At 39.2% G+C, this 12902-nt stretch overlaps 1 protein-coding gene across 1 annotated transcript in view; it reads left to right on the top strand.

Annotated features, from left to right (window-relative positions):
• The window catches only part of LOC109021499 (nuclear-pore anchor-like), a 99562-nt gene that overhangs the window by 81689 nt on the left and 4971 nt on the right, over positions 1-12902 (top strand). Inside the window, exons 41-45 of the mRNA XM_019004138.2 lie at positions 1117-1272; positions 1373-1426; positions 1605-1692; positions 1771-1838; positions 1924-2031. Of these exons, the coding sequence (XP_018859683.2) occupies positions 1117-1272; positions 1373-1426; positions 1605-1692; positions 1771-1838; positions 1924-2031 (474 nt within the window). The remainder of the gene's footprint in view (positions 1-1116; positions 1273-1372; positions 1427-1604; positions 1693-1770; positions 1839-1923; positions 2032-12902) is intronic.

Genomic DNA, 12902 nt, shown 5'->3' with positions numbered 1-12902 from the left:
TTGAGCCTTCAAGCTGTCAATTATTTTGTATCGTTAGTACTTATTAAATCGACCGAACTGAGAAGAAAAAATGTTGAAGCTATTGGAATCTACCTTCCATGAAAATAAATGGCATAAATGCCTTGATAAAAAAAATAAATGAATAAAAACGTGAAAAATAAAAAATATCAAAAATTAATTGTTTAATCTCTTTTGAAAAATATTTTTATTTTTTAATATTTTAAATTTTAAATGAAGAATTAATTTTTTGGAGTATATTTTTATATTTTAGAAAATAGTTTTTCCAAAAGTGGATTTTTTTTTTAATTCAATTGGTTATTTTGAATTTTTTTTAGCTTTTTTGGGAGCAATTTTATCTTGTACGTGGAAAAGGAGAGGCATTGCAATTTCATTGTGGTTGGGAGGCAATCGTAATTTGGGTGGTAGTTTGAGGGTGGTTTGTGTATTTTTCCCTTCTGTTTTTCATTATGGGTTCAAGTGCTGGAAGAGCATATCTTCCCAGTATTATGTTAGAAACGGTGTTGATTTCTTCTTTATTTAAATAATTTCAGTTTCATCTTCGTTTAGTTATTTGCTAGAAACAGTGTTCATTGGCCATTTTTTACACCTGTTATACTCAGATGCTCCAGAATTTTCTTTTAGGATCAAGTTGATATCACAAATATTATTGGGTTTATCATATCTTTCAGGATCAAGTTTATCAATATTCTTCTATCTTGGACTGTCTCCATACACTTTACAGGACTAAATAGACATTACTTTCTTGTATCTTTATCTTCTTCTTGATAGGCATCTCTTTTGTGTGCTTCTTATGTACTTGTTTTGTGCTCATTAACGAACAATTATCACTTATCGAATAGAAAGTATCATACGTGCGTAAGATCTTTCAAGTGTAAATTGAGATAAAGTAGAAAAATGCCTTTGTTTTTTCTAATTCTTTTTGCTTATTTTACTATAGTGGATTTTGTTTGACTAAACTATGTAAGAATCAATATTATTTGCTTTCAATTTTCTATGGTTTTTATTTCTATCAAGATGCATCTTTGGTTGTTCTTTAATTTTCTTTAGTATCTTATACTCACCATCTATTTGTGCCCTATGCTTTGTTTCCATCAGGAGAAACTGAAAGATAAGGATGCACAGATAGCTGAGATCAGAAAGCTTCTGTATGAAAGGCAGGATACAACATCAAAATTGGAACAAGATCTTTCAAAACGCAAATTAGAACTGAGTGAGAGGGAGAAGAGGATAAATGAGATTTTGCAAGTTGAGGTATTTAATGTAGTTATGTGATTAGAGAAAGATATGGGCATACAGCCAAGAGACTTCCTTTGGCCATCGTATAGCTCCTTATTGTGACTGACATGTGCAGGCTCGTTCAAAGCTAGATGCCGAGAAGCAAAGAAAGATGTTTATTCAGTTGAAGGTTGTTAAACATTCATACTGAGCTCATGAAATTTAAGTTTATCACCTAGTATTAGTAATAAGATGTCCTTTTTATCCTAATTAACTGGGTTTAGGCTATGGAGTTGCATGTGTTTTATTCCTTGTAAGTTGTATTGCTCTATTGTTTAATTGCCATTATTTTCTGTTTCATCCTGCAGAGGAGGTTTGAGACTCTGTCAAAGGAAAAGGAGGAACTGAGCAAGGAGAATCAAGCTCTCTCTGGGCAGTTAGAGGAGGTCAAACAAGGTAGTCAACTAGTCTTCCCTTCTTATATAAGTTAGCCATCAAGTTCTTGTTATTATTTTTTTCAATCATGCATTGCAGGGAAGAGGTCTATCAGTGATACTGCTGGTGAGCAGGCCACAAAGGAGGAGAAAGACACCAAAATACAGGTTCATCCAACTATCAGCTGTTTTTCTCAATTCTCTTTTGGTTTCTCTCTTTATCATGTACTTACTATGCTCTTTGCTTACCCAGACTCTAGAGAAACATTTGGCGAGGCAGAGGGAGGAGTTAAGGAAGGAGAAAGAAAGACGTCTGAATGCTGAGAAGGCACAAAGAGATTCTTATAATAAAATTGAGCAGGTTTTCCTCATTTTTTTCGTTCATTCCATGTGTTTGGTATTCGACGTGGGTGACTATATTGATTTTTGCACACTCAGACAAACCCTTAGAGAATGTGCCTTCTCATTGCCAAGGCATTTTCCCCAAGTTTTCAGATATGATATTGTAACGCCCCAATAGAAGGCCCAAACCACATGGCCTATACTCTAAAAGGACTAGTCAATGATACAATTGGAGCCCCATTGGAACCTTATAAAGAGCAAGAAATTCTCCTTCCCAAGCAATGTGGGATCTCATACACCACCTATCCTTATCCATATCATATGGGGTATCACAATCTACCCCCCTTAAATTCCCGACGTCCTCGTCGGGCCTGTCCATATAGGTGGCACAGCTCAAGTCCCACATTCTGGTTGGGATAGGCTCTGATACCATTTGTAATGCCCCAATGGAAAGTCCAAACCACATGGCTTATACTCTAAAAGGACTAGTCAATGATACAATTGGAGCCTCATTGGAACCTTATAAAGACCAAGAACTTCTCCTTCCCAAGTAATGTGGAATCTCATACACCACCTACCCTTATCCATATCATATGAGGTATCACAGATATATATAGCATGGGATGTATATGTTTTTCCGTTCCTGTTCTGAGTCATAGTAAGATTGATGTTTGCTCCGAGGGGATAACAATTAATCATAAGGTGCAGACACCTGTGGTCAACCTCTTCGCACAGCATAGACATCCTTCATATGAACTGATCTGCACCAAATGCTTGTTAAAAATCAAGCTGCAAATGAAGTTGAAACTGTTAATAGAGATTACTATTGGAAATAGAATATTGCTAAATGTTCTGTTGGAGGCCCTTATATCCAATATGGTTAACACCGTTCAGCATAGAGGAAAGAAACAGATTTGGTAAAAGATGATGATACACAAGAATGCTATGGTTTTAGTCTTACAATTACATTATGTATTGTGACATCAAATTCAACTGCTGAATAGTGTTCTACTTGCAAATATTGGGTTTTTTTTAATTTTCAAAAGGAAGACGACAGGGTGCTTAATTATTCTTCTTTTGGCATTCTTTTTTTTTTTTTTTGTCATAAAGGTAAGATGTTAGTTATTGATACATGTTGATAAATATAGAACCTAACAATCGATGTTGTGTGGCTAATATCCTTTGTGGAGGCTCTACTCCAAGCTAAGGGGTTGCAATGATTTTGTAGACCATTGCAACCCCTTTGGAGACATTAGGTATAATGCTGTTCAAACAGTTGTTGCTCTGTTTGGAACTCCAAAATATGGAGGTGGTCAGAGAGGTTTGTTGGTAGTTCCAGAGGGAAGAGAGGGGAAGGGTTGGAAAGATTTTTGCAGTTAGCTCCTTAGGATAGTCTCTGTTCAGCACCTTCCCACAGGCCCAAATTGCTTCATCAAGAGGTTAATCATGAGTTTTTGCCTCATAGAAGGTTATCCCAAAATGCTTTGCAGTCCTATACCTCAAACAGGCTGGGCTCCATTTCTTTTAAAGATGAGGGCCCAATATCTTATCCTAATGAAGTAACATCCTCAAGTCTCAATGGCTGCTTGATGGAGAATAAGATGTTAGTTATTGATACAACCCCTTAGGATATTGTGCCCAATATCTTATCCTAATGGAGAATAAGATGAGGGCCCAATATCTTAGTCTCCATTTCTTTTACTTATAAAAAAAAAAAAGTCTCAATGGTGGCTTTGAGATGATTGTCTTCAACCGTTGAGTTTACAGCCTAACCAGGTGGCAAGAGGGATGAGCTGCAGCTATCCAAAGGTTGTGAAGTCCCTACGTCGTCATCAGAGTTTGAAGTTATACTGATGATTCCTGTAGAGTTGCCGAAAGGAGAACTGCGTGTCAGGGTCAGCAAAAATTGATGGATTGGCAAGCGAAACAATCCAATTACATATTTCTGACATGGTATACACATCATTGAGCTCTGATAGGGCAGACTAGGTAGTCTATGGGGGATCCTCAAGGATCCATTGGCGTATTTTCTATGGTAGCAGTGTCAGAGAAAGCCTTGGTGTTAAACCTAGTGCTGAGCCCAGATCCATCAAGGCCTATTCTAGGGTTTGATACCTCGGAATGGGCCTTAGTGATATGGTGTACATGAGTCCGATTTATTGCTGTAAATCGTTAAGGCTACTCGATGATCTAGAGGGGACAACTCTGATGGAGGAGGTATGTTGGAGACAAAAACTTGGGTTTTGTACTTGCAAGGGGGAATAAATGTGCGAGGTTCTTTTGATGAGGTGAACTCATGGAAGAAATAATCCTTTTGGTTCCTTAATCATTGAAGAAATTGTCTCTTCAGATCCCTGAGGAGATCACGTTGTGCAGTTCTATCAGGCATTTGTTCACCAAACATTTTAATTGGCAACCTAAGTTGGATGGAATTTCTTTTGCGTTCCTTAAGGAAGCTGAGACCATATGATTGGAAATTCCCTTTGAGGAGATCGAGGTGGTGAAAGCCCCTAAGTGGAGATAAGGCACCACTTCCAGATTGTTTTTCCATGGCTTCTTCCCAAACTTTTTTGGATGTTCTAAAGGAAGACATTATGAAGGTGTTCCATAAGTTATGGAAGGCAAGAGCCATAATGCCACATTCATTGCCCTTATTACGAAGAAGCTTGGGGTGGTTGATGTTGGGGGAGCGTATTTAAATAGACTAAAATCCATGCTGTCAAAGATCATTTCTAACTCTCAAGATGCCTTTGTGAATGGGCAGCAGATAATTGACTCAGGTCTATTTGCTAGCGAATGTAGTGATAGTAAATTGACATTGGGAGAGCTAGGATTGCTTAGCAAAATTCACATTGAAAATGTCTATGAATATGTGAAGTGGTAATTCTTAATTTATATGCTGGGCGTTTTTGGAAAAGATGGTGTGGCTGGATCACTTGATGCATCTCTTCAGTCCGTTTCTCGATGTTGGTGAATGGTACCTTCACAAGTTCTTCAGCAGTACTTGTGGTATGCATCAAGGGGATCCCTTTTCTCCTTTGCCGTTGTCATTATTATGTGGTTTTGAGTATAATGATTATGCTACAGTGCATACAGTTATCTTGTTGAGAAATTTAGTGGATGCCAGAAAGGGAATTGGGCTTAGCATCTCTTATTTGTTATTTTAGATGGCACTTAAATAATTTGTGGGGCCAACCATGATCACCTCCGTTACCTACTTTGTGTAGTTCTTTGTTTTGAAGCAGTATCCGGTTTGAAGTTGAACTTGGGTAAGTCGAAATTGCTTCCAGTTGGACAAGTTGAGAATGTAGCTAGTTTGGAATATGTATTGAGATGTAGCCTCCCTTCCTTACCCATGACCGATCCTGGGATTCCCCTGGGAGCTCCCTTCAAAGCCAGAGCTATTTGGGATGGTATCATTGAGGAGATGGAGTGTGGGTGAAAGGAGGACATTAGTTAAAAGCATGGTTTCTAACTTGACCACCTATCATGTCTGTCTTTCCACTTCTTGTTGGAGTTCCCTAACCGACAGGAGAAGTTACAGCAAGATTTCTTATGGGGAGAGGTACATAACTTCCTTCATGTGAAGTGGTCCAAGGTGTGTTCATCGGTTGCAGAAGGCGGGATAGGGGGAGAAAGTTAATTCTCTTTAACAACCTCTTTTGGGGAAGTGGTTATATCATTTTGCCTCTGAAAGATAGAGCCTTCGAAGGGAGTTAACACCCAGAAGCATGGAAACATGGAGGAGATGGATGCTCAGCTTTTTTTTTTTATAAGTAAGATATAAACTTTATTGATGTGAATGAAATAGGCATATACCTAGTACACAGGAAGTATACAGTTGAACACCTAGATACATTCTAAGAGCGTTAAACTAAAGATAGGTATTCATGAATATCATCCCCATTTAATACAATAGCTGAAAACCAAAGCAATAAAGTGCACAGAAAATAATTCTTCAGCTCCATCATTGTTCGTTCCTTGTCTTCGAAGCAACGTATATTTCTTTCCGTCCAAATACACCACATGATACACAACGGAATCAAAACTGCTGCCACTTGATGACTGCCCTGCAATTTTCTCCAACAACCCATCAACTCCACCACTCTCCTAGGCATTACCCAAGCCACACCGACCCGTCGAAAAATCTCATCCCACAACTCTCTTACTACGTCACAATGCAGTAAAAGATGATCTACCGATTCTCCACTCTTTCTACACATGTAACACCAATCCAACACAACGCATCCTCTCTTCCTCAAATTATCCGTGGTTAAGATCTTCCCAAGGGCGGCATTCCAAACAAAGAAAGCAACTCTAGAGGGCACTCGAGATCTCCAAATGTTCCTCCAAGGGAATGAGGTGTGATCCTGTGAAATCAAAATTTTATAATACGTTTTTACTGTGAATTTCTTATGATCCTGGAACCTCCATTTCAAGCTGTCTTGTTGTGCCATAGTAGACCCTAAAGAGTGTAACAAGCTGAAAAAATCTGAAACCATAGATAATTCCCAATCATGAATATCTCTATTAAATAGAATATTCCACTGATGCGAACCATGAGCTAATAATCGCACTTCCGCCACAGAAACCTCATTGTTAACTACAATACGATATAAAGCTGGAAACACCCTTTCCAATGCATGATCTCCACACCACACATCCCGCCAAAAACTGATTCGGTTACCCTCACCTGCGACAAAACGAATATGATTTACTAAAATAATCCACCCCTTCCTTATAAACTTCCATAGCCCCACTCCATGTCCCCCCTCTCACTTTTTTAGAACACCAACCACCCCAATCAACCCCATATTTAGCATCTATTATTTCCCTCCACAAAGAACCCCCTTCCATATGATATCTCCAAAGACATTTCCCCAACAACACTTTATTAAAAGTTCTCAAATTATACACACCCAACCCCCCATACTCAACTGGAGAACATACTGTCTTCCAATTAACCAAATGAACTTTCTTCTCCTCCCCTAAGCCTCCCCATAGAAATGCCTTGAAGAGTTTCTCAATTCTATTCACCACCCCTGCAGGCATAGGAAAAAGGGATAAAAAATAAGTGGGGAGGTTTGTGAGGGTACTCTTGATAAGAGTGAGACGACCCCCTTTCGATAGATACACCCTTTTCCATCAAGCCAACCTTTTCTCTATCTTTTCTACCACCCCATCCCATATAGCTCTACTCTTGAAAGTAGCACCTAGCGGAAGACCCAGATATTTCATTGGGAACGAGGACACCCTGCAACCCAGAAGACTTGCTAGATTGCGTATATTAGGGACCACACCCACCGGAACCAACTCAGACTTGTCAAGGTTCACCTTAAGTCCTGATACTGCTTCAAAACAAAGTAATAATGCACGCAAAGTTTGGACCTAACTCCTATCCGCTTCACAAAACAACAGAGTGTCGTCTGCGAAAAGAAGATGTGAAATGATACAAGAGCTACCAGAGCCATTTCCCACCTGAAAACCAGATAAAAAAACCCCCACTAACAGTAGCCTGCAACATCTTGCTCAACGCCTCCATAACTATGAAAAAAAGAAAGGGAGATAACGGATCACCTTGTCGCAAACCCCTCGAACTATAAAAAAAACCAGCAGGAGTGCCATTAACTAGCACTGAAAACCGGGCCGTTGAAATGCAAAAACGCATCCAAGAAATCCACCTATCTCCAAAACCACACCTCTTCAACAAATACAAAAGGAAATCCCAGTTTACATGATCATAAGCCTTCTCCATATCTAGCTTGCAAAGAATACCTGGACTTCCCTCCCTCAATCTAGCATCCAAACACTCATTTGCAATGAGCACCGAATCAAGTATATATTTCCCACGAATAAAAGCATTCTGGGGCTTGGAGATAATATTTTCCAGCACTACACTAAGCTGATTAGCAAGGACCTTTGAAATAATTTTATAGACACTGCTAACCAAACTTATTGGGCGAAAATCCTCAATATTCGACGCCCCATATTTCTTAGGAATGAGTGCAATAAAAGTCGCATTAAGTGATTTTTCAAACTTTTGATAAGCATGAAATTCATTGAACACCCGCAAGACATCACCTTTCACCACATCCCAACAAGTTTGGAAGAAACCCATTGAGAAACCATCCGGACCCAGCGCTTTGTCCTTAGCCATACCAGATATGACCTTGAAAATCTCATCTTCCACAAAAGGTCTCTCCAATACACTCACAAGCTGCGGATCAATTGCCTCAAACGGTAAGTCATCAAGCTTCGGCCTCCAAGTTACTGGTTCGGTAAGCAGAGTCTCATAATAATGTGCAATGTGACTTTCTAGATCAGCCGAAGAAGATAGCTCCTGTGTACCTGAATGTAACAACTCAATTGCATTATTACGTCGATGAGAGTTAGTCATTTTGTGAAAAAACTTCGTACACCTATCACCCTCTTTCAACCAAAGGGCTCTGGATTTTTTACGCCATGAAGTCTCTTCTAACAGCAAAACTCTTTCCAACTCTGCCACAACCGTTACTTTCCTCAATAACTCCTCCTTTGAGGCCCTTCCCAATAATTTCTTACCCTCCAACTCCTGCAACTCCTCCAACAAAATAGACTTTTGATTGCCAACGTGACCAAAAACTTCCAAGTTCCATTTCTTCAGGTCTTGCTTTGGAGCCTTCATCTTACCTGCAAGAATAAAACTCGGAGTGCCACTAAACTGGTACGAAGTCCACCAAGTTCTCACCATCTCTACAAACCCGTTTACCTTAAGCCACATATTCTCAAACTTAAAATACCGGTGACCCCCTTGAATGCCACCACAATCTAAGAGGATGGGAAAATGGTCTGAGCTGACTCTAGCTAACTTTTTCTAACTAATTTCTGGATAGTGGGCTTCCCATAACGGCGAGACAAGAAATCTATCCAATTTCGACCAAGCACGGCCATTAGACCAAGTATACTCACCACCCACCAAAGGGAGGTCCATAAGATCCATATCAAAGATGAACTCAGAGAATTCCGCCATGGCCAAAGTGTGTCAATGATGCCCCGATCGTTCACTAGGAAAACGAGTAATGTTAAAATCACCCCCCATACACCACGGCACATCCCATAAAGAGTGTATTCCCGCCAACTCCTCCCACAACCGTCGTCTATCTCTATCTATGTTGGGACCATAAGACCCTGCAAAAGCCCAAATCCACCCACAACTGTCTTTCGCAGTTGGTTTTTCGAAGAAAACATTAGAAGAGGTTGGGACGTTTTTCTGCTTTACTAGATTCGTGATGGGTGACGGTCTGAAATTCACTTATGGCATGATATGTGGTGTGGTGATCAACCCTTGAAGAGTAGATTTTCAGAATTATTCAGAACTGTTCTGGTTAAGGAGGCTTATGTGATGGATCTTTGTCATCTTTTGCATGGTTCTATTCAATAGGGAGTAAACTTTACAAAGGAGGCTAATGAGTAGCAGGTGGATCACTTCTCATCTGTTTTCAACTGATTGTACTCGTGCAGGATGAAAAAATGGAGAAGTCAAAATGGTCTAGGGCCCACCTAGGAAAGGCATGTTTGAAGTAAGGTCTTTTAACAATGTGTTGTGTGGTCTTGACAAGGCCCCTTTCCCTTGGAAGCTTACTTGGAGGAATAAGGCCCCCCTAGAGTTTCTTTTGTCACTTCGACAGCAGCATTGGGACGATTCCGACTTTGAAGGACGTGAGAAAACAGGATACTAGTCATGAAGCCTTGTTGCATGTGCAAGAAAAGTGTCAATCACTCGATAACCTTCTTTTACATTGTGAGCTCGCAGCATTCTTTGGAACTTGGTCTTTGGTCTGTTTGAGATAGATTGGGTGATGCTTCTCAGGTGATGGCCCCCTTAACATGTTGAAAACGACAATTTAGTTACAATCAAGGAGCACCTTTGTGGTAGATGACACCATCATGCTTATTATGGTGTCTATGGAGTGAAGGAAATAAGTGTAGCTTCAAGGATTGCAAAAAAATGGAACCAGTGCTCAAGTGTTTCTTTCTTAACACTCCTTATCATCAGATAATTGTTACAGAGATACTTTTATAGAGATACTTTTATGCTTTCTATATCTAGATAGTATATCAGATAAATAGATAACGTGTACAGTAAATAGACTCTTCGTGTACCGTAAATAGACTTAACGTGTAAATAGCAGCTAACGTGTATAGTAAAACCAGCAGCAATTAAGCGCTGGCTTCAATGCTCGGTTGTAACCCTTTTCTATATAAATGAAGGAAAATAGTAGAAAGAGGTATTCAGACCAATATTGACAATAATGGCCCAACATGGTTCTTCTCTTTCTATTTTTACTCTTCCAGAATTTCTAGCACCTATTCCTTTTGCTTGGTAGGTGATCCTCTTGTATACTTCCTATGTAGTGGGCTAACACCCTTTTTCGTCATTAATAACATTGTAATCTTAATATATCTTAATCGTAAAATAAGAGATTAAACCAAAAAACCAACTAGAACTTTAAGGAAATGAATCTCATGAGAAAATAAAAAATAAGAAAGTGTAAGTGATTTTGCACATAAGAGATGCATAAGTGATGCATGATTTAATGCTCTTCGAGTACCTTGTGCTATAATTGAGACTGCAAAAGACATTTTTCATGATTGACACAACATCCAATATCTGTTATCAAATCACCCAAGTAAACTTATCAACTGAAAATTGAAAATAAGATGAATTGAAATTTGGAGCTTGTGTGATTGACCATCATGTATTGTTTGGTACCTTGGTTGATCATTTATGAGAGTACAAGTAATGTGGCATCGTATGATAATCTTTTTATTCAACTCCTCTACTCTCGTCCCCTTTTTGTTTTAAGGATCCTATGTTTTGTATGAATTTTTATGTTACTAATTAGTATGTCGCTATTGTGGTATAGGCAAATCCATACCAGCCATTACAAGACTTACTAAGCAGCAGTGTGCTTGTACATGTACATATTATTTTTTACACCTTTTTTCGTCAATGTTGCATTTCAAAATATCACGCGTACGAAGGCCGTGTGCGGTATACAGAACTAGCATGTATGCCATGTCTGGTGGAAAGTTGTCTCATTAACACATATAGTATGACTTGGAAAGTTATCTCATTGTGTCTTGAATGGTGTTTATGGATGGAGAGGAATGTTTAATTTTCTTTAGATTGAGTAATTTCTGTGGCAGGCTTAAAGCTGGTTTAAGATTGCTTTTTGATCTGAAATTCATCGATAGACCTTTTCGATTGTCTTAATTTTTGTTAGCATGTGTTTGGAAGTAATATTCAGTGAGGAATAAAGAGATCACCTACTACTTCATTGCTCAGTGGCTAATGAGTTGTCATCTTCGATCTTCTCCTTAGGGAAAGAAAGTATTTTGTGTTTTTTTTTAAAGAAACATTTGGTGACGTATGAACAGCCTAGTGTGGTTTGCCACTCCTCTTTACCTTATGAGGATTTTTTGTAGAGTAATTATTGGACCTTTAACTGTGTTGAGATTTCTACTCTTAAACTTAAAAACTCTGTTCTCGGAGTCTTCGTGTGATTGGATGTTGTCTTATGTTGGGGTGCATGTCTCTTTCTTTTCATGAATTTGTAGAACTCAAGTACTATAACGAAGAAAAAGAAAACCTAATGTCTAAAGTGAATTTTTTTCATAGGTAATCAAGAAGTTTGATTCATAAAAAAAGAAGGCGTAGCCAAAATACACAGGATGTATACATGGGAAGTACCTAACTAGAGTTTACAACCGCAAATAGGAAATCATGGACATTTAGCCCAGTAAAATCAATGCCCCTTGCCCATAAGAACAGTGTTTTAAGAAAGAGAACTTTAAACTCATCCATTGTCCTCTCACCATCCTCGAAGCTTCTATCATTTCTCTCTTACCAAATGCATCAACACATACATGTAGGGGCCATCTTCGAAACTGCTGCCACTAGGGGATTGCCTTAGGGACCTCTCAGCTTGCTAGAAAATCCACCAGCCTACGAGGTGACCCATGATATTTTGATTCCTGCTAAAACAGTCATCCCACATGGTCCTAACCACCTCACAATGTAGAAGCATGTGATCTACTAATTCTCTATTCTTCTTATACATGCAACACCAATCCAACACCATTACATGAGATTTTCTCAAATTTTCTATAGTAAGAATCTTGCCTAAGGAGGCTGTCCAAACAAAGAAGGCTGCTTTCAAAGGAGCTTTCATCTTCCATATATTTTTACATGGAAAAGTGGTCATGCCATGACTAGTTAGAACTTGGTAGAATAATTTGACTGTGAATCTACCTTTCTTGGAGGGGCTCCAATCGATCTTGTCTATGGTGCCCTTGGTCACTCTTACGGATTACAATAAAGCAAAAGACTCTCTGATAACCTCCAACTCCCAATCTTGTGCTACCCTAATGAAATCTACATTCCATTGAGGGGAGCCACTATAGAAGACCAAGAGATCAGCTATCGAAGGCATCCTTCGCCCGTACAAGCTCAAAAAATGGCAACGAATGGGGTCTTCGAGGCTTTGTTCACAACATCACTTGTCATGCAAAAGTTTGACTCAAGAACAGTCACCCACCTCAATATGTGCAACTCTTAGAAAAATCTCTCATCCTTTTCTAATGTGTTTCCACAAACCTACCACATATGGTCTACATACCTCATTCGACCACCATCCTCCCCAACCTTTAATTGTCTCCCATAGGGCCCCCCTCCTTTCTTGCCGGTACCGCCACAACCATGTACCCAAAAGAGCTTGGTTGAACTTCATGAAGTTACAAATCCCCAATCCACCCCCACATATTGGTGTGCAAACAATTGACCAATTCACCAGATGAAATTTGAACTCGTCCCCCATTCCACTCCACAAGAAATCCAGTTGTAGCTTC

Source organism: Juglans regia, chromosome 15 (genome assembly GCF_001411555.2).
Source record: "Juglans regia cultivar Chandler chromosome 15, Walnut 2.0, whole genome shotgun sequence".
Lineage (NCBI taxonomy): Eukaryota > Viridiplantae > Streptophyta > Magnoliopsida > Fagales > Juglandaceae > Juglans > Juglans regia.
Note: the sequence above shows the minus strand (reverse complement) of the source record. Positions and strands in the feature narration are given on the sequence as shown.